The following is a 22,392-nucleotide window of genomic DNA, read 5'->3' on the forward strand; positions in this document are numbered from 1 at the left end:
TTTCTTCTACAACTCTAAATTTTCATGTGGGCGAATTAATACTCTCCTTTATTCACATAGCACTTTTTCTTGCATTAACTATCTTTCTCCGTAGGAAGAGAGAATGGTCTAATTTAGTAATGGGCCAAGTTGGTTACCAAGGCACTACCCCACTTACTACTTCATTGGTGTTTTTCTAGCTCAAGTTTATGGCACTTGTAATTTTTTCAGAGATTATTGTTGAGAGGCAGAAAGACCATCTATGCCTGGGTGTGGAATAGGGAAATACAATAATATTTAGAGAAGTCTTCCTAATACCGCCATACTTCTTTAAATAAGCTTAAGACCCTAGTCCTCTTTCTGTTACGATAAACGTCTGTGGTTTTGAATAAATGAATTTATTATGCCTTTAGCTTCCTATTAAAGGAAAATAACTGGTGGTGTCTTAGTTCTTAGAAATATTTGATAAATATTTGTGGTACCTCAAGAGAATAAAATCAAATTACTGGTAACTTTTTTATGGCAAGGGAAAAGCTGTTACTACCCTCTTTTAGCCACAGTTTCTGTTTTTTTTAAAACTAAGCTAGTTCTCCCAAAATGAGTTCTGTGTTAGGGTGATTGTAACTAATGAAAACTTCTAACCATCTTTCTCAGATAACTTTGGTTTTTGAAATACATTTAATATTCTTTGGAATTTACTAAATATTTTTGGTTTATTTGTAAAATGCCCAGTACAGTCTTGAGTACTCTTCCCATTCTGTCAGAGAGCTGCTCCAGAAGAACTTATTCTGTTCCCAAGATCATTAAGGTTATCTTTCCCCTTCTAGAATGATACCTTGCCTCTCACTTTACTTTTCTCTCTTCTCACTTTACTTTTCTCCTCTGTGCCACAACTCTGTTCCATTCTGTCTATATAGTAAAGACACAAAGCACTTTTGGTTTGGTCTTGAACAGAGTTGTATGTAATTAACTTTAACTGAGCTAGTGAAACTTTGTTTTAATTTTTCCCTCTTAAGCAAAGACAGTATGTGTAGTTGTCAACCATGGTTTTTTTTCTCTCTAATTTATTCATGAAGATTCTTAACTATTGAGTTGGGTGGTTATATTTTCTTGAAAACGTCCAATCAGGACTGCTGTCTTGAGTGCTTGAGGCTTCACTTTATCCATGGCCCGGTTATTATTTTAGGCAATTTTCTTTCCCTGTCATAGCTAGGGGTTAAGATCACTTCATCATTTCCACCATTTAAGTTCTTTTTTAACCTGCCTCTTTGGAAAAATTATTGAGATTTTGAGAAGGGGTCTTTTGAATGCACACCTACATTGCTGATAAGTTGTGATTTGTATGTGTGACAAATCTTTTTTTCTCTTTTGATTTATAGCTGTTTTTTCCTTTTTAATTTTTTCCGTTTGTGGAGTTTATTATATTTGTGTTGAGTTATTTTGTCTATATTTAACAACTGATTTTTTCATTTCTTTTTCTTCCCTTTTTCTTAGATGTCTTTGGTTTGTTCTAGAAATATTAATGGCTAAAAATGAGAATAACAGTCATGCGTTTATCAGAAAGATGGTAGAAAATATTAAACAAACAAAAGATGCCCAAGGACCAGATGATGCAAAAATGAATGAAGTATGTAATTCTTTGTAAATAATCATGCTTCCCTGTTGATTTAAGCATTTGAGTGGGGGTGTGGTACTTCTATAGTATGTATAGACATTATCAATCTTTTTTATTATTTAATAATTAGTATTTCTATTAGTAATTAGAAATATTGAAAACAATAGTTTAACTTACACTATTGTACTGAAAACTACACACAGCCATACCTTGTTTTAATGCACTTTGCAGATAATTGCCTTTTTTTTTTTTTTTTTTTTACAAGTTGAAGGTGTGTGACAACCTTGCATGGAGCAAGTCTGTTGGCAGCATTTTTCCAACAGCATTTGCTTATTGCTTATTTCATGTCCCTGTGTCACATTTTGGTAATTCCTGCAATATTGTAAACTTTTTCATTGCTATTATATATGTTATGGTGAACTGTGATCAGTGATTAGTGCTTTGGGGTTCCACAAACTTCACCCACATATAGAAGATGGCAGACTTAACTGATGTGTGTGTTTTGACTGTTGTAGCCACCAGTCGTCCTCTCTCCCTCTCCTCAAGCTTCCCTGTTCCCTGAGACACAACAATATTGGAATTAGGCCAATTAACCCTACAGTGGCCTCCAAGTGCTCAAGTGAAAGGAAGAGTAGCATATCTCTCACTTTAAATCAAAAGCTAGAAATGATGAAAGTTAGTGAGGAAGGCCTGTAGAAACTGAGATGGGCTGAAAGCTAGGCCTCTTGTACCAAATAGTTAGCCAAGTTGTGCATGCCAAGAACAAGTTTTTAAAGGAAATTGAAAGTGCTACTTCAGTGAGAACACAAATGATAAGAAAGTGAAATACTCTTATTGCTGATACAGAGAAGGTTTGAGTGACCTGGATAGATCAAACCAGCCACAGCATTCCCTTAAGCCAAAGCCTGATCCAGAGCAAGGCCCTAACTCTGTAATTCTGTGAAGGCTGAGAGAGGTGAAGAATCTGCAGAAGAAAGAAGCTAGCAGAGGTTGGTTCATACGCTTAAGGAAAGAAGCCATCTCCATAAGATAAAGTACGGAGTGAAACAGCAAGTGCTGACATAGAAGTTGTCCAGAAGATGTAGCTAAGGTAACTAATGAAGGTGGTTGCTCTAAATAACAGTTTTCTAACGCAGCCTTCTGTTGGGAGAAGATGCCATTGAGGACTTTCCTAGCTACAGAGAAGTCAGTGCCTGGCTTCAAAAGGCAGGCTGACTCTCTTGTTAGGAGCTAATGCAGCTGGTCTCTTGAGGCTGAAGCCCGTGTTCATTTCCCATTCTGAAAATCCTAGGGCCCTTAAGAATTATGGTAAGTCTACTCGGTGCTCTATAAATGGAACAACAGAGCCAAACAAATAGCACATCTGTTTGCAGTATGTTTTACTGAACATTTTAAGCCCATAGTGGAGACCTCAGAAAAAAAGATTTCTCTCAAAATATTACTGCTCACTGATAATGCACCTGGTCACCCCCAAGGCTCTGATGGAGACCTACAATGAGATTAATGCTATTTTCATGCCTGCTAACACAGCATCCATTCTGCAGTCCAGGGATCAAGGAATAATTTCAACTTTCAAGTCTTATTGTTTAAGAAATACATTCATAAGGTTGTACCTACCAGAGATGGTGACTCTTCTCATGGATCTGGGTAAAGTCAAATGAAAATCTGGAAAGAATTCTCCACTCTACATTCATTAAGAACATTCATGATTCATGGAAAGAAGTCAAATTATCAACATGGACTGGAGTTTGGAAGAAGTTGATTCTAACTTCTTGGTTAGAATCATCATGGATGACTTTGAGGGGGGTTCAAGACTTCAGTGGAGGAAGTAACTACAGATGTGGTAAAAATAGCAAGAAAATTATACCTAGAAATGGAGCCTAAAGATGTGACTGAATTGCTGTAATTTCATGATAAAACTTTAATGAATTTGGAGTTGCTTTTCATGGATGAGCAAAGAAAGTGGTTTATTTATTTATTTTTTAATGTTTATTTATTTACAGACTGTGAGCCAGGAGAAGGGCAGAGAGAGGGGGAGAGAGAGAATCCCAATCAGGCTCTGTGCTGTCAGCACCGAAACCACTTTCCTGGGGCTCCATCCCATGAACCGTGAGATCATGACCTGAGCCCAAATCAAGAGTCAGATGCTCAACTGACTGAGCCACGCAGGCGCCCCAGGAAAGTGGTTTCTTTAGATGGAATCTGCTCCTGAGGAGGATGCTGTGAAGATTGTTGAAATTACAACAAAGGATTGAGCATATTACACAAACTTTGTTGATAAAACAGCAGCAGCGTTTGAGAGGATTGACTCTGATATTCAAAATTCCACTGTGGGTAAAATGGTATCAAACAGCATCACATGCTGCAGAGAAATTGTTAGTGAAAGGAAGAGTCAGTCAGTACAGCAAACTACAGTTTTGTCTTATTTTAAGAAATTGCTACAGTCACTCCATTGTTTGGCAGCCACCACTGATCAGCAGCAGCCGTCAACATTAAGGCAAGACCCTCTTCCAGCAAAAAGATTTTGCAAGTAACCGAAAGCTCAGATGATGGTTAACGTTTTTAGCAATAAAAGTTTTTAATTACCTGTACTGTAATTACATTGTACGTTGTTTTTTAGACATAATGCTGTTGCACACTCAATAGATCATAGTGTAGTGGAAACATAACTTTTATATGCACTGGGAAACCAAAAAATTCATTTGACTCACTTAATTGAAACATTTGCTTTATTGTGGTGGTCTGGAGCCGAATCTGCAGTATCTCTGAGGTATGCCTGTACTAATTGCATGTTGTAGAATTACTCCTAATTCAGAGTCAAGGCTGCCACCTTAAGTACCTAATTTTCTTTAATACCATTGCAGAAACTGTACACTGTGTGTGATGTTGCCATGAATATCATCATGTCAAAGAGCACCACATACAGTTTGGAATCTCCTAAAGACCCAGTACTACCAGCTCGTTTTTTCACCCAGCCTGACAAGGTAGTTATTTTAGATTTTGTGTGTGTAGATTGAAATAAAATGTATTCTCAGCACTAGGTTGTGGGAAGATTAGGAAGGATCAGTATCAAGAGCTGGCGCACTACTAAGGTCGTGGAAAGGTCAGCTTGCGTCTTAATAATGTGGTGCAAGACTAGCACATGGGCCAAATCGGAGGACACAAACAAGGTCCGGAGGTTAATCAAGATTATCTAGAGTTTGTGTTTGGAGTTTTATGCCAGTCTACGAGTACAGGCAAACATGTGATCAAAGCATGTAGATCTGTCAGTTAATGACCAGTGATCCAAAATGGGAAGGAGAATGCTGATAGAGTCTGAAGTTATAAGCCCTTGATTGAAATTTATAACTGGTATGAAGAAACAAGGGCAGACACCGGAACAGGTTTGAGACCCAGGGAATACCACAAGAATGTTCCCCAAACTCAGCACAAAACTCAAGTATTGTAGGAAATACAAAAAAAAAAAAAAAAAAAATTTTTATGTTTTATTTTTGAGAGAGAGGGTGCAAACAGGGGAGAGGCACAGAGAGGAAGAGACACAGAATTTGAAGTAGGCTCCAGGCTCTGAGCTGTCAGCACAGAGCCCGACGCGGGGCTCGAACTCACGAACTGTGAGATAACCTGAGCCAAAGTCAGACGCTTAACCCGACTGAGCCACCCAGGTGCCCCTAGTATTGTACGAGCTATACAACGTGTTTTCCAGATTCTCTTAGAGGTTCATAATGCATCTAAGCCTATTGACTGAGAGTTTGGAAAGCACCACTACCGTTTTTGTTTTTATGTTTGTGTTTGTTTCTAAGTAAAATAGCAGTTAAGGTCTTACCAACATACAGAGATTTGCAACAGCCTTGTGGAACAGGCTCACCCAGTAGCTAAAAGGGACTGTCTGCTTTCACCTTGTCATGATTAAGATAACAGGAGTAAATGTGGTCTCTTCTGGAGAGTTTTTTTTTTTACAGAAGCATGTGTTTTCTGATGCACTTACAGAGAGCTCTAGCACATTAGAGCTCAAATATGTTTTGTTAATATTGGAGTTGGTAGAAGGTTAGTTTAAGCTTATTACAGTATTTAAAATCCGTGACTGAAATTTTGTGTTTGAACTTATTATTGAAGTATGTCTTTTATTATGTACTTTAAAACAAAATGTGTTATATGCTTTGTTGGCTTTGAAGCACTTCTTGTATAGTGTTTGATTATTCACTAACTACAACTTTTTCTCCTGCTTGTAGAATTTCAGTAACACCAAAAATTATCTGCCTCCAGAAATGAAATCGTTTTTTACGCCTGGAAAAGTACGTTTTGAGAGTCATTCTGATTTTTACATGGTAGTTTATTTTACTGTGATTATTGGCAAAATTATGTTATTTTGTATTTCTTTAAAAATTAGTGTATCTTAAGGTAGAAAATAGTTATTAGATCTCTTCCATTTACTAGTAAGAAATAATATATTTACAGTATAAATGCAAGCTGAGATACATGAACTTATTTTGTAGCCTGAAATAAAGTGCTGGAGACCTTGATCTTTAAATATCTTATCCTGTAATGTCAAGATAAAAATCTTAAAGTTAAAAACATCTTATGTCTTTCCAAAGCAGTTTGATTATCTATTTTTATTGTTGACTGTACATTTTATTTGTTCTTTCTATGTAAGCCTTTTCCTCTAAATCGCAAAGAAGCTTAACTATTATGCTTGTCTATATAGTTTTTCACTTATTCAAGTGATACTCAATTTATAATCCTTATTTTGCTTAAGGATAGGTATATTTGTGTGTGTGATTTGTATGTAAATACTTGGACAGAGATTTATGGTTCTTTATGTATAAATTTCTTCCTGCTTTAATCAAATAGAAAGAGATATGCATTTTTCATTTCAGCCTAAAACAACCAATGTTCTAGGAGCTGTTAATAAGCCACTTTCATCAGCAGGCAAGCAATCTCAGACAAAATCATCACGAATGGAAACTGTAAGCAATGCAAGCAGCAGCTCAAATCCAAGCTCTCCTGGAAGAATAAAAGGGAGGTAAGCACCTAAGAAATACCATACTTTACATTTAAGGATTCCATCAAGGCAATGAGATCTAAAATAATGTAACCCAAAACATTTAATGTCAGTGAGTGGAAATCAGTGCATACCCGAACAGCCATTTGCATCTTCCTGTTTATTTGCTTCTTTATTTTAGATAGACACTCTATCTTAGGCTTTCATATTTTAGCTTGTTGGGATACCCTGTATTGGTAGACATAAGCTAAATGTCTGGCAAACTTGAAACTGTTATATTATAGTACAACCATACATTAGAAGACATAATCATTAAAAATGATGAGGTATGAGCTAATGTGAATTGTTTCCACAATATATTATTGAGTAAAAAAGGCAAAGAATAGAACAGTATTATAGTATTTTCGAGTTTTTACAAGGGATTTGTCTTCAGATTGGCTTGTATATGCATAGAAAAGTTTTGGGAGAATACACAACATCTTGTGGTAGTCTAGTATAGGAAGGAGATTCTATACCTTTTGGTTTGAGTTTCTTTTTCCCATGCACATGTATAAATTTTTTTGTTTAGAAAAATTGTTTTAAATTTGTACTTTCAAATCATGCTCTACAGATTTTCGTCTTAAGAGGAAAAGAGAAAATAATTCACAGTTTAACTCGTTTTTGTGTAGTACTTAACAGTTTGTTAGCAGCAAAGCCTTGCACAGGCCCTAACTGCCACTGATTATTGATTTTGCTTAGTTATTATGAAAGACTGTGCTATCTTTGCATTGTTCATAACCAATCAATAAAGGATGAGACATTCTAAAATGTCTTATCAGTTTCCTTGTAACGAATAAATTGTCAAATGATATATGCTAGAGAGTGAACAAAAATACATTTATAGTGCTTGTTTTAGGTTCCTGTATTAATACATATTAGTGGCTGATACTTAAGTCGCCTTCACCTATATCATTTGGACATTTTCTAGTGGGATGGCTTCCTACTTAACAGGACCAAACCATTTCCAGCAACTCCTATCCTAAGTTACTGGTTTTTCTTCTTGGATCCTGGTTATAATCAAAGAAGATCAGTCATTTAGGCTGAGCGCCTCAGAATTGCTTTCAACTTTTCCCTTTGCTCAGATATTGCTGTGGAGCCTAGTGATCTAATTTGCAACTTTTATTAGATTGCCCTATCGTTTATGGAGAAGAGAGGAACTAGAATTGAGATTAAAAAAAACCAGTTAGGAGTCAGCTAATGGTAATTCAGAGAAGGGATGAAGAGGGAAGACGATGGTAGTCAAATGTGGGATTTATTTTGATTTTAGACCCAAATTGTCTTGCTGATGAGGTAGATGTGAATAGTTATGAAAAGGGAATATTTAAGGATGTATCCTAGGGGGTTTTTTTGCTTGAATGTTTCTTTAGGTGGCGGTGCCATTTACTGAGATGTTAGAAGCCTTTGAAGAGGAACAGGCTTTGTGCATGCATGCGCATTTGTGTTTGTGTGTGTGTGTGTGTGTGTGTGTGTGTGTGTGTGTGTGTTTTCTGGGGAGATGGGGAAAAGAGGAATGTCCAAATAACTATTTTGGCTGTGTTAAAGTTGAGATGCCTATAGGAAATTCAAGTGAGTGGGCAGTTGGATATGTGAGTCTAGAGCTCAGGGTAGTTTCTAGGCCAGAGATTGAAATTTAGGATTTAACAATGTATAAATGATTTTCATAGTCACATTAAAGATGAGATCACCTAGGACAGAAGACAGGCTTCATACCAATAAATGAGAGCTTGTGAGCTTGTGCTGTTAATTCATTTAATAAGTATTTATTGAGTGCCTATTTTATGTCTGGCACTGGTACAAGTGCTTAGTATAAAATAAATACAGTTGGCAAAAGATCCATGCTTACATTCTAGCAGGGGAAGTTAGTAGAGAATAAACATAGTAACTTTAGTGTGTTACAGGGTGTTAAAAATACAGAGAAGAAAGGGGACCTGGGTGGCTCAGTTAAGTGTCCCATTCTTGATTTCGGCTCGGGTCATGATCTCACGGTTCGTGAGATTGAGCCCCACGTCAGGCTTTGCGTGGACCACTCTGAGCCTCCTTGGGACTGACTGACTCTCTCTCTCTCAAAATAAATAAAATTTAAAAAAAAAGAACTCAAAGAAGAAAAAGTGGAACTGGGAATATGGGAGAGAGAGGTGCGGATTGTAGTAACATAGGCCAATCCAACTTGCTAACCAGAAAGGTTTTAATTTGCTTTATGTTTCCACTCCAAAATAGAATTTAGTTTTTTAAAAAGACTTAGTAAGAAAACTAAATTTGTGATTCTTCAAGTTTCTCTATTAAATGTAATTCATTGCTTGTTGGTTTGGTGCTAAATATGATAGAATGAAACAGATACTTTTCGGAAAAGAATGAAACTTTTCCTCATATAGCTGTAAAGCTACACTAGGGAACAGGGAAAGCTTTTAAGGTTGTTTCATTGTAATAATAATAACAAATGTCTATATTAAAAGGCTTGATAGCTCTGAAATGGATCACAGTGAAAATGAAGATTATACAATGTCATCACCTTTGCCAGGAAAAAAAAGTGACAAGAGAGACGACTCTGATCTTGTAAGGGTGAGATATTTGGTTTGATTTTATAATTATAATAAAAATTTTACTGTATAAGTAATAATGTTTACACTGAAACCAGTTAACATTACTCTCAAATTTGACATTTGATTTTCTCTTAATGATTTTAATCACAAATGTGAGTTCATCATTATCCTCTACCTTGTAATTTAAGTATATTGAATCTCTTGTGTTTCTTGTCATTCTAATGAGTGATCTTTATTCTGTAGATCTTGGAAATCAAACATGCCAGTCCCATACTCAGAACTGTTTGGGGGTTTTTGTTGTTGTTTTGTTGTTGTTGTTATTGTTGTTGTTTAAAACACAGTAAGTTTAGACTTAGCATTAGAAAAGGGAAGTAGAATGAGGATCCCTAAAGGCTCCTCCATTTTAGATGCTTTCTTAAGCCTTTCATTACTAAGTAAGCTTCTAGCAAAGGTAGGGAATGCTGCAGTTTTCATAAAGGCTTCTTTTTAAATTTTAATAGCAGTGATAATTTGTATGCTTAGACTGTTTGTAAATGCCATTTAAAGACAGGTTTGTTAAATTTTAGTACAGATACAGAATACAGTTATGTATTTCTATACATCCTGATAACCTTAATAATTGGGCACATTTTGACTTCTAGGTTAGCTTTAAACTTTTGAAAAATTCATGAGGCTCTCTGAATCAGTTTATCTGTAAAATGTGGCTACTTAGCTGTTAAGGTTTATCAGAATAAATGAATTAGTCCAAGTCAGTTGGTGTTGCTGCTGTGTTATCATTACAAAGATCAATATTTTTGAGTAATGATTACTATAAAGTAAATGTTAATGCATTTGAAATCTACCCAGTAGAGGTGGAACGTTATTAATAAAATACCTTTGCTTTCTCTGAAATATTACTGCCCTTCTTTTCTACCACTGGCCCAACATTACATATTCCAAAAAGCTTTAATTATTTTTAATTGTTTTCAAGTTTCTCCAGTAATTTGTTCTGCCAGATTGTTTTTCTTTCCACTTAAAAAATTGTAATTCTTAAATTCTTACTAAATCCTTACTACTTATACTGTAAATTCTGATTTTTATTGGCTGTTTAAAAATTTTGCCCAAGCAGAATTAAAAATTGATCGCTTAGCCAGAAAGGAATCCTGTTATCTGGATATATAGAAGAGAACCTTGAATTGGAAAAGGTATTTATGTCTTCTAGTCCTACTTCTCACTTAATGCAGAAATTCCTTCACTAGCATTTATGAGTTGTTTACCACGTGCTTAAAAATGCCTTAGGTGGAAAGCTTACAATTTCTCTCATTTGTTGGAAACATCAACGCATCAACTAAGCCACCTATACCCACATACTGACCTGCTCCCTTATGTATATCCCCCCCGCAAATGTGGGAAGCATGGTGGTGATGAATTCGTAATATTTTGTTATCCTATAAATTCTGTATCTAGTTCTGCCATATTATAGAGCAGTGAAGAGCAAGTCTCCCTTTTCCATAGCAAAGTTGTGAAATTTTGAGCTTTTGAGATTTATTTGTATAATTATAATGGAAGCCTTTGGGTGCCTTTTGTGTAACATTGTATCCTTTTTCAGAAATACTATAAGAACCTTATTAATACATATCAACTGAAATATCCTTAAAGAGGTTAGCATTTTGAGACAGAAGTTCAATTTAAAGACCAGTAGATTATAGAGAAAGAGTCCTGTCTTTGTATATACTACCACCTTGATATTAAAACTTCATCACAAAGGAATTATTGTCCATATACATTTATATTCAAATATTTAGTTTTACAAATAGAATGTTTTCCTTATTTCCTGCTTTTAACCTCAGTTTTATTCTCCCTCTGTTCTTAAGATAATGCAGTGCAAAATGAAAAAGAAACTAGAGAATGTAGTGCTTTAGTAAACTAGCTTATTTTATAGTATTCTCAAGAAAGCAGACATTAAATTTCCTGTTTACCACCAACCTTTTCCAGAGTATAAAGGAATTCAGCCACCTTATCACATTTTTGGACATTAAAATGAATTGTAAAGTTTAAAACTGGAGGTGATAATTGTAAAGTTAACTTTAATTCAATATTTCTCTTACCTTTGCATCTCTGAGTAACAATAATTATTTGTACAAAAATGCAAATAAGTGCTAACAAATTAAAACCAGTCACTTATAGGTCTGTTTTTCCTAGAATGTAAGGATAATTTAATGTTAAGAAATCTTTTAACATAATATATCAAATCAGTATACCAAATAAGAAGAATACTAACAAGATAACTTCAGGTCATGTCAAGAAGATATAAATACAACTTAAAATCCATTCTTGATACATATGAACTCTTACTAACCTAATACCAGAAGGATACTTCCTTAACATACTAAAAGTTTTATCTGTTTAAATCAGTAATCATTGACTCAGTTATTCTTCTTAAATTATTCTTAAATGCAAAATACTTGAAACATTTTAATTAAAAATCAGAAGCAAAACAAGTAATTTGTTGTCATCACTATTATTTAAGATTGTTCTAGAATGTTTGACAAATTCAGGAAGACATGAAATAGGAATCAAAGGTATGACAGTGAAAAAGAAGAGACAAATTCATTTTTCTTTTGTACTCTTAGAAAAATAAGAGAAGCAATTGAAAAACTAAGTATTTAGTATGGTAGCCAATTAAACATCTATACGTGGTAGATGTATGTATGTGTATAACTAACTTTAGTCTGGTAATTTTGCTTTATATCAAGTATACATTTGGGGGAAAGGAGATTTGCTTCACCACAGTAACCTCTTCCACAACAAAGGTAGGTAGGTAGGTAGGTAGGTAGACAGACAGACAGACCGACCGACTGACCAACCAACTGACCGATCAACCTAAACATAGCCTTAAAAAAGTAGGGGGAATCCGTGTGGGGAAAATATCCAAACTGAGAAACTTAGAAGACTTGAATAGAAGGAAGACATGCCATGTTCTTTAATGGGAGAAATGAATAAAAACAAATGATGGTTCGTTCTAAATGAATCTATATGTAATTATAAAATTCCAGTGTGATTTTAAGTCCATGTGGAAGAATAAATGGTACAAAAGAGGAGTAATGACATCAGCCTAACCAAACACAAATGTATTTCTTTATTTCTCTATGTTTAGTAAAATATTATGCCATTGTTACAATAGCCCAGAAACATTCTCAATTTTTAAAACCTAATACAAAGTAAAGGAACCATTATAAGTCAGTGATTTTTGAAATGATTGAAATACTCTTTGGGGGTGGATAGGAAAGACAGTTTAGAATTCCATGTCAAATCCTATCAAGATACGGTAATGTCTTAGTCTGCTTAAGCTGCCGTAACAAAGTATCGTAGACTGGATGGCTAAACAACAGAAGTTAATTTTCTCACCTTTGTGCTGGCCGATTTGCTTCCTGGTGAGAGTTTCTTTTCCTGGTTTGCAGATGGCCACATTCTCACTATTCCTCACATGGTGGAGAAGAGAGACAAAAAGATCTCTCTGGTGTCTCTTTTCATAAGGGGCTAATTCTGTTATGAGGGCCCCACCCTCATGATCTTATCTCAACTGAAATATCCCCCAAAGGCCCCATCTTCAAATATCATTACATCAGAGGTTCTAGCTTCAACATATGAATTTTGTATGGACATAATTCAATCCTTAACAAATAGGAAATAAAATTTAAATACACACAAAAATATAGAAGAATGTAGATTTAAAATACTAAGAGTCCACTGTACAAATGGACAAAGCATAATACCAATGACATAGTTAGCATAATTACCAATGACATAACAAAATGACTAAACAAATCAGATAATTTTTGTTGTTTTCTTTTCACTGATTTTTAAGAATGTAAATTGACACAGACTTTTTGGAAATAAAACACTTGTATTTGTGAGTTTTATACATGCATGTGTATGGGAAGCTGTAAGGGCTCATACTGTTCTTGGTTTCTTTGGAGAATTTCCTCAGTCTCCATCTGCCGGTCAGTGCATATATATTCTCTGAATGTAGACTAGGCTTTTATTTTGAATTTGAGTTTCTGATTAACTAATTTAAATCGTTTTTGTTTTTAATTGGTTGTAGCTGGAAAGAGACAGTATCTTTGATTCAGAAGTATTTTCAAAATTTTTAATAAATGAATATGTTTAACTTTTGTGTCTTGCAACCTCCATTTATAAAGGAAAAGTAGCTCTTTTATGGTGTCTAAGCATAATATATAACATATTTGATATTTTATATCTTATACACTGTGGAATAAAATTAGAATCACTTAATTTGACTATTAAAGCAGATCCATTATACTTTGATATAGTTATCCATTATTCAAGCATGGAATTTAAATTTTTTTTAATGAAATAACTCATTAAAATTTAAAGTTTAATAAAATACTGATCTTGAAAGGTGTCAATTTGAGACTCTCTAGCTCAAGTAAAAATGAAAATTTACCCTCTTAACTCCAGATAATTTTTTAAGTTAAAAGACAAAGTAGTTATGGTTCTGATATACTTAAAGACTCTATATTTTATTTAGGTACAGTTTTATGACAAAAGTGGATAACATTTTCTTGTTTCATTTTTCAAAATATTCATCCTAACAAATTTATATTTGAAATTGTGATTTTTATTCCTAGTCTGAATTGGACAAGCCTAGAAGCCGGAAAAAAACACCTGTCACGGATTCAGAAGAGAAATTAGGTATGGATGACCTCACTAAGTTGGTACAGGAACAGAAACCTAAAGGCAGTCAGCGTGGACGGAAGAGAGGCCATACGGCTTCAGAATCAGATGAACAGCAGTGGCCTGAGGAAAAGAGGCTCAAAGAAGATATATTGGAAAATGAGGATGAACAGAATAGCCCGCCAAAAAAAGGTAAAAGAGGCCGACCACCTAAACCTCTTGGTGGAGGTACACCAAAAGAAGAACCAACAATGAAAACGTCTAAAAAAGGAACCAAAAAAAAGTCTGGACCTTCAGCACCAGAAGAAGAGGAAGAAGAAGAAAGACAAAGTGGAAACACAGAACAGAAATCAAAGAACAAACAGCACCGAACATCAAGGAGAGCACAACAGAGGTAAGTGCATGTAACTCTGAACTGCATGTATTTAGTAACTGTGTTCTAAATCGTAATTTGATGCTATCCACATTTGGGTCTTCCCCAAAGCAGAGCAGAATCTCCTGAAACTAGTGCAGTTGAATCCACACAATCCACACCACAGAAAGGACGAGGAAGACCATCAAAAACGCCATCACCATCACAACCAAAAAAAAATGTGTAAGTTGTAAATAATATTAAATTTCAAACCAGTTTCAAATTATTTTGCGAGAGTTTATCAGTTTTTAAATATACATAGGGCTGTATTTAAAATCCCATATATTTAGTCCCATTATACTAGGTAAGATAAAATTTTTATAAACTTACCTAGGTAATTGATATCCCAGTTAACCCTCTGGTAACCTCTGATTACAGCTTTTAGGCAAATCTCTTTAAATGAACACCAAATAGTTTCTTATTTCCAATACAGACTTTATGATACCTAAAGAGATGAGAAAGTATTTTTAAATAATCACATCATACTGACCAAGTTGCTTGTCTTTCCACACTGTAGTTTTTAGTATCTCTCCTCAGCAACTTTAAAAAAAATAGTTTTTATATTTTTGCTTTTATTCTTTGAATTGTGTAGGAAAGTCACAGGCATTATTTTTCTTTAAATTATAGCCAAAGAGATTACCACATGTAGATCTGAAGTTTTTGGGGTTTTGGTTTTCTTTCTTTTCTAATCAAATGAACAGATCTGTATCTACATATAAATAGTTGTGGAAGTTCACACAAGCATATGTTCGTGAGAAGATCACAATAACAAATCTGTACCTAAAATTGTTAAAGTAGCAGGAGCGTCAGTGCTGTCATTTGTGTATTTTGCACTTTTTTCTCAGTTATTTAAGTGGAAGTAGAACAGCATGTCTTCCATTAGTCAGAAATTCTGACTGTAATTCTGAGAGTGACCCCGTTGCACACTTACATCACTGCCTTGGCTTTGCAGAGTTGCCAGCACACCTTGGCCAAATACTTAAGTTATCTTGGAAATTTTTCCTCTTCCTGTGTATTCCCCAGGAAGAGGAAAAGTTGCTTGAGTGTCTAGCTACTTCCTGCCTTTTTCCATGTAATTTTTTCCTCAGGTAAAAAGTAAAGGTAAGTACGTTTTTGTGGCAGCTTTGTAAATGTGTTTGGATTCAATTACGAAAAGTAGCTATTTTTAAAAAACAAATTCTTAAGGAATATTAAATTCCCACGATTAATTTTCTAATGAGGAAATAACAGAAATAGCTTTCAGGCTCATAACTTTAATTAGTTTATATTTGCGCATCAAAAAATTAAGAGCGTAATCATCTGAAATTATACACATCCTCATACAAATGGTCTAAACCAAACAAGTATTTCTTTTAAAAATCAGTGCAGAAAAAGACTCTATATTCCATCTTAACAGCATATCTTCCTTTCATGGGGAATCTATTTTTTTTAAGAACTAGAATAACATACGTTATGATCTGCCTGTTTTTCTTGTTCTGACCTCAGTGGAATTGAGAAAGATTATATTATTTTCCCTGTAATTCTTGTATTTTCTTCCATTAACTCAGAAAAGCCGAACCAAGTTAAAAAAAAAAAAAATTACTTGGTTTGAGTGTGTATTAAAGAATACATATCGTGGATTACCCAAGAGAAATGATAAACTATAGTCTTAATTAAAAAAAAAAAGTTAATCAGGGGCACCTAGGTGTCTCGGTCGGTTAAGCATTTGACTCTTGGTTGCGGTTCAGGTCATGATTCACAGTTTGTGGGTTCAAGACCTGCATGAGGCTCCATGCTGACAGTGTGGGGGTCTGCTTGGGATTCTCTCCTTTCTTCTGCCCCTCCCCTGCTTGTGTGCACGCGCTCTCTTTCTTTCTCTCTGTCTCAAAAATTAATTTAAAAAAAGTTATCATACGGAGAATAAACTGATGGTTGTCAGAAGGAAGTGGAGGTGGGAGCATGGGCAAAATGGGTGAAGGGGAGTGGGACATACTGGCTTCCAGTCTGGGAATGAATAAGTCACAGGAATAGAGGGGCATGGCATAGGGAATAAGGTCAGTGGTGTCGTAGCAGCGTTATCTGGTGACAGATGGCAGCTACACTTGTGAGCACAGCATATAATATGTAGAAAAGTTGAACCACAGTGTTGTATACGTGAAACTGATGTAACATTGTATGTCCACTATACTCAAAAAATTTTTTTAATTTAAAGAATATACATGCAAATAAATATCAAAAGGGATACATTTGATTAAATGGTGGTATCTCTTACATATATTTGATTGCCTCCTATGTTTCAGAGAGTACGAGGTGCTAGGGTTTACAGTGGCTTACAGTGGCACAGACTAGACATTATTCTTGTCCTTTTGGGATTAACATCTAAATGGCGTGTAGTCATTACACAATCACACATAAATATGGAATTCTAAATTGTGATCTGTGCCCTGAGGAAAACTTCAGGGTACTATAAGAGAACATAATGGGAGGGCTAGGGAATTGGGGAAGTTTTCTCTTTGGAAAGTGAGAACTGATTTCTTGAGAATAGTAGGAGTTAGGCTGATAGAGAAAAAAGAGAAGAACACAGTTGGAGGGAACATTGTGCTAAAGGTTCCAGAGTAGGAAAAGTCTTGGCCAATTCAGAGAGTTTGAAGGAAGGCAAGAATTTGCTGGATTGTAGTTGTAAGGAATTAGGGAGTGGAAAGAGATGAGAATGGACAGATGGCCAACAACTGTCTGCAAGGCCTTATATATTATGTTAAGAAGGTTTACAGAATTTCTCGCAGTACAGCAGGGAGCTGTCTAGGGGGAGTGAGTGACATCCGCTGTTTTTACATTTTTGGAGAAGAGGTAAGACGAGAATGGTGTGGAAGTTGTGTGGTAGCAGTAGAGGTGGAGAGAAGTGAATAGATTGGAGATTTCTTTGTAAGAATTATAGGGCCAGATGAAGACTGATATGCTATTAAGAAGGACTCTAAATTTTCTGTTTTGAGCAGCTTAGTAGATGCAGATTCCTTTTACTGAGTTGGGAAAGATAAAAGGAAGAGCAGACTTTGGGTTATGTTTTATAATCTTTTATTGTCTTGGTTTTTTTATTACTTGGTCAGTGTTTGTGAGATTCTAGGATTAAACACTGGGTTAGGGGTTAGAATAAGAATAACATTTCTTGTTTTGTAAGGTCATGGAGGATAAAAATGGTAATAAATGAGAATTTATGAAATATTTTGAGCATTTCCTCTGAGGTGATCTACCACTTAAAGATCAGAATGTTCATTTTATTTTACCTCTGTTTTACTCTAGCCGTGTAGGACGCTCCAAACAAGCAGCTACTAAAGAAAATGATTCAAGTGAAGAAGTAGATGTGTTTCAGGGTAGCTCTCCTGTCAATGATGATGTTCCACAGGAAGAAACAGAGGAAGAGGAAGTTTCTACAGTAAATGTATGTGTCTATTAAAGTACCATGTGTTAGCATAGAATATAGGAATAGAGTTGGTAAATACTTGGTCAGCTCCATATAGCACTTGCTGTTACTTATAATTCTAAGTATTTATTTACTTTTCTTGAGCAGTTTGTAACGTTGGTTCACCTACCAGCTTGGGTAATGAGAGAACTTCCTTTATGGAATCCTGAAACTAAGTGAGAATGACAGATGTAGCCTAGTGAAAATGTAAATGTCAAGTTTATAACAATGTGGAGAAGAACAAGTAGCATTCTGATAAATTGACCCTTGAAGCATTTAGGCTGTACCTTGATTTTAGACCACTGTTGTATGTTAAATAGACTATGGCTAATGTTTCATAACTTTTTCTTTGAGTTTCATAGTAGTTTTACAAGTTAGTCATCTAGAATAAAATCATGTCTTTGAAATTTACGAAATTGGTAACCTAGATTTCTTTTACAAAGGTCAGAATGTGATTCTTCCTGAGATAATTTTTTCTTAAGAATGGCTTTGTCGGTTAACACATCTTCAGTGTTTCTTTTTGGAAGAAATACAGTTAACACATTGAAGTAAACTGTTCTCCTAATGATAACACCAGTGCTGAATCTTTGGATCAGCACAGTTAGCCATCTTTGAGAAACCTGTGTTGTGAGATCAAGTCCCAGAGTTGACCCCCGCCCCTCTGTCCTTTTTAACATAATCAGCACTTGTGTCTGCACCAGGGTTCATTTATGTACCAGATATTCACAGAAAAATATCTGAACTGTGGTCTCAAACTTGTTGGGCTTGTTTCTTACAGCTTTGTTTGTTTGTTTGTTTGTTTGTTTTGGATGTAAAAATAAGACAAGAGTCCATAGTGATTAATGTCTTCATCAAAAAAACCCCAAAAAACCCATAAATTAATTGAATTAAAATCCTGTTCTGTTTTATATTCATCTTAATACTGATCTTTTTAGAACTGAAGTTTTACACTTTCATTAGTACTTGCCAGTAAATGGTAATATGTCTGAATTCCATATATTCCTATGTATTTGATAATTGTTAGGCTCTACATTCAGTAACTGTTTTCCCAGAAAGACAACTGTAAGCCTAAGTTTAAAATGTTTTCTTTTACCACGGAAACGTAAGTGAAAAGATAGTTGCAATTGTTTTTCTTGCTGTCGACATTGCTTTCTGTTCATTTCTCTTTAAAATTATTAAATAGTAAAGTAAAATAGTTTTTTCTCTTGCTATTATGGGAAAGGCTATTTATGGGCATTCAAATATTACATAAGGTCTAAATATGTGATGCTGAGGCAGAAAGTTTTAAAATAGGAGAAAGGTTTGAAGTGAAGAAAAGCAAAGAAAATCAGGAACAACTAAGAATAGTGATTTGTTAAAAAAAAAATAATATTAATTACTGCCAAGTCTGGTATCTTAATTAAGCATCTGGTAATTTTTCTTTTAAGGTACGGCGGCGAAGTTCTAAAAGAGAAAGGCGATGAACAAATGTAATTAGTAACTTTCTGTGTGAAAGCTTTGAAAAGAAGCATTTTTTTTGGTCAAGCTTGAGGCTAAGTAAAGCCTTTGATGCACAAAGCGGGACTGCTGGAGAGTGGACAGTTGGACCTTACTTTGATGACCTCATGTATGTGTGGTCACAGCGCTTTAGCCATACGCGTGGTGATAACATTGACTCTGGAGTCCTGTGAAAGTGTGATGTGCGATGGCTATGTAGACATAAACTAAAGAAGAAACTTGTAAATATGTTTTTTTCTTTTACTTTTTTCTTTTCTTTTTCTTTTTCTTTTTTTTTTGTTTTTTTAATGTTTCTGACTTCTAAAGTGCTTGTATAGCTTTTATCTGCGGCTTTAAACTGACAGTCCCAACTGTTTATTGGATCTATTGATTTGGAAAGAGTTTGTTAGGATAGATCTTAAGCAGTGATCTGTCAGTGTTTGTATTTGTATTCTCTGCAATTTTACTGTGAAAAAAATTTTTTCAACAAATGGTGTCATTTTCTTGATGTCATTGTTTGTTGGAGAGGTAAATGGTCTCTTTCCCTTGTGTATCTTACCTAGTGTTTACTCCTAGGCACCCTTAATCTTCAGAGGTGCTAAATGGTCTGCCATTACACCTGCATGATGCCTCCAGCGGGAGGACACCACGCAGATTGTGAAATAGTCCCGAAGTTTGATTATTTTACACCTCAGTATTGGTCTCAGAATTTTCTGGCCTTTCATGGCAATGAAAATTTTAAGAAAAGAGAGATTTAAAATATTTTAATTTTAAAGAGTGTGTTATAAAATAATGTACTGAATTCTTTATCCCATTTTATCATCATCCCTTTTCAGTTTTTATTAATCTACTGTATCAATAAAATTCTGTAATTTGAATTAGTTTTTAATAGTCTAGAATGTTATTGTGTATAGATATTTCCTCTTGAACATTATGTTCAGAAATACAGATTATTACACTATAATATTAAATCCGATATATACACATAGAAAGTTCCAGTTCTCCATAACAGTGTAAAGTTAATCAGAAAGAAAAAAATTTTATTGATGCAGTGTGTCTTTATAAAGCTGTTCTTGAAAGCAAGTGTTTTGTATTTTATAGTGAGTTGCATGTTTATGAAAAAAGTGCTGAAAATGGGATGTGCTCTTTTCTGTAAAATCATATTTAGCCATAGTATATGATAGATTGCCCCATAACATAGTTTTTCATCAAGAGTTTATTATTGTACTTTATTTTGGAGCCAAAAAAGTTGTTTTGGGGGGGGGGGGGGGCAGGGTGGGAATGGTATATCCAACTATATGACCTACTGTAGGTATCACAATCTTAAAAATTTTGAATGAAATTCCACTTTGTCTAGATTGGGAGAAGTGGAAATTTATTTGGTTTTAGAGCAGATCTTTTCTTTTCTTCATTGTAATCTGCAAAATATAGAAACAAATTACTTAAATCAGTATCCTTTATACAGTTTTATAAACTGTATTTTGAACCAAAACATAAAAGTTACTACTTAATGCTTGCCTAAATTCATTTTAGTATTTCAGGTGCTGTTCTTTTGTTTTTTTCACAGTTAACATCAGAAAAAAAAATCATATCCTAACTTATTAAATGTATCACATTGAATAATGGAGCATTTTCATATAATACACCATTATGTTGAAGGTATATTTCCAAGATTGGTTATAATAGAGGGGGGATATAATAAAGAAACTACTATTTTGGAAAATGACATTTTACTATTTTCCAGTGTATATCACAATTGATGTGATTATTTTTCTTTTAAAGATTTCTTCATGTTTATGAAACGGCCTTTTATTTTTTAAAAAATGTTTTGAATTGTGTCTTAATCTCTCAATATTTAACTATTCTTCATTTCCAACAGTACTGACAACCAGTGATTACGGGAGGCTGCTGTATACAAGGCAGCCAATGTCGGACCAAGATACATTGGTTTTTAACCGTTTCATGAACTCAGTTCTCCCAAACACGCTATTTGTATCTCAGCAGTACAAAGGCATGTTTTTAAATCTATAAAATAAAGAATAAGGGATAGCTTTGTATTTTTGTCGTTGACTAAATTGCACCGGAAATGTTTATGGAAGTATATCTTTAAGACCATTTTATAAAACATAATGAAAAAATGATTGTGGAAGATTTTTATTTGCATGATCATAGTTAACCAAATTTCATTGCACAACTAATTCTGTACATCAGTTCACAAAAAATGTTCATTGTAGATTTTGTTTAATGCCAATAAGTCTGTGATTTTACAACTTGTCTGTTCACTTTTTGGGAAGATTATGATGTAAATTTTCCATTTTTCTGTAGAAAAATAGGTGCAATAACGATCAAAGTTTTGATGTCCTGAGTCTTCATCTTAGGGGATTATCTTATTATGTTTGAACTTAACATTTCACGTACTGACATTTGGAGAGCCACATACTATAACTAAAGTAAAATTACGTATGTATACAACATTAATTGCTAACGATAGTTAGCAAACTCTTCAGTCGTAATGTTCATTTTGAAAATATGTACTGTATAAAATTGAGAAAATATTTAACTCACTGTAACAACTTCCATTATGAAAATCTTACGATTTTTCGGTGAGGTTATCTTGCTGCACTCTGTAGCAAGTTCATTTAATCTACATTATAATATGATTTCTTGCTGCAGTGCAACAGGAAGCTTTTGTTTTCAGTGATCTCCACTGTATATGTAAATTACAAATGTGGCTGTAAAACTTGTTCCAGGTATTAAAGGTTAAATTACTTTCTGTATCTTCTTACAGCTTGTAAGTTTGATTTTTAAGATCTCCTTTTGCCCATGTGAAGAATGTCAGGAATTTAAGAATTTGTTTAACCTGGGCATATCTCCCCTACCACATAGTATTATGTCACCGTCACGAACAATTGGTATTTAGATAGATAACCAATATCAGACACATTTTTTGGATTTTCTGTGAAGTTGAATAAACATGAAAGTTAATATGTAATTGTATTATTTTATTTATGTTAATCAGTATATATACTTACATGTGTTTACTAAATGAAGAAAGGCACATTTTGATGATTTTTTATTTTGGAGACTTTTGTTGCATGGAAAGGAAATCTGTTTCCCAGTAACATTTTTTCAAGCTTTTTGTTTAAACTTCTCATTTAAAATTTTGGCTAACAGAGATTACTAAGTACTATTTAAGTTAAAGGATTGCATAACTGAAGA

The 22,392-nt window shown here is 34.4% G+C and overlaps 1 protein-coding gene across 8 annotated transcripts in view; it reads left to right on the top strand.

Annotated features, from left to right (window-relative positions):
- Positions 1 to 22,165, top strand: part of PDS5B (PDS5 cohesin associated factor B) — a 188,177-nt gene extending 166,012 nt beyond the window's left edge. For 3 of the 8 annotated variants that reach the window (XM_027064656.2, XM_053214176.1, XM_053214172.1), the window contains exons 27-35: positions 1,474 to 1,606; positions 4,459 to 4,578; positions 5,824 to 5,886; positions 6,469 to 6,614; positions 9,086 to 9,191; positions 13,804 to 14,243; positions 14,334 to 14,444; positions 17,538 to 17,676; positions 19,125 to 22,165. In XM_027064656.2, coding sequence (XP_026920457.1) covers positions 1,474 to 1,606; positions 4,459 to 4,578; positions 5,824 to 5,886; positions 6,469 to 6,614; positions 9,086 to 9,191; positions 13,804 to 14,243; positions 14,334 to 14,444; positions 17,538 to 17,676; positions 19,125 to 19,160 — 1,294 coding nt within the window. In that variant the 3' untranslated portion in view covers positions 19,161 to 22,165. Of the gene's footprint in view, positions 1 to 1,473; positions 1,607 to 4,458; positions 4,579 to 5,823; positions 5,887 to 6,468; positions 6,615 to 9,085; positions 9,192 to 13,803; positions 14,244 to 14,333; positions 14,449 to 17,537; positions 17,677 to 19,124 lie in introns of those variants that run through there. The other 5 variants (XM_027064657.2, XM_027064658.2, XM_027064659.2 and 2 more) reach the window with 5 other exon arrangements.
- Positions 22,166 to 22,392: the final 227 nt, after the last annotated feature.

This window comes from Acinonyx jubatus, chromosome A1 (genome assembly GCF_027475565.1).
Source record: "Acinonyx jubatus isolate Ajub_Pintada_27869175 chromosome A1, VMU_Ajub_asm_v1.0, whole genome shotgun sequence".
In the NCBI taxonomy this organism is placed as follows: Eukaryota; Metazoa; Chordata; class Mammalia; order Carnivora; family Felidae; genus Acinonyx; species Acinonyx jubatus.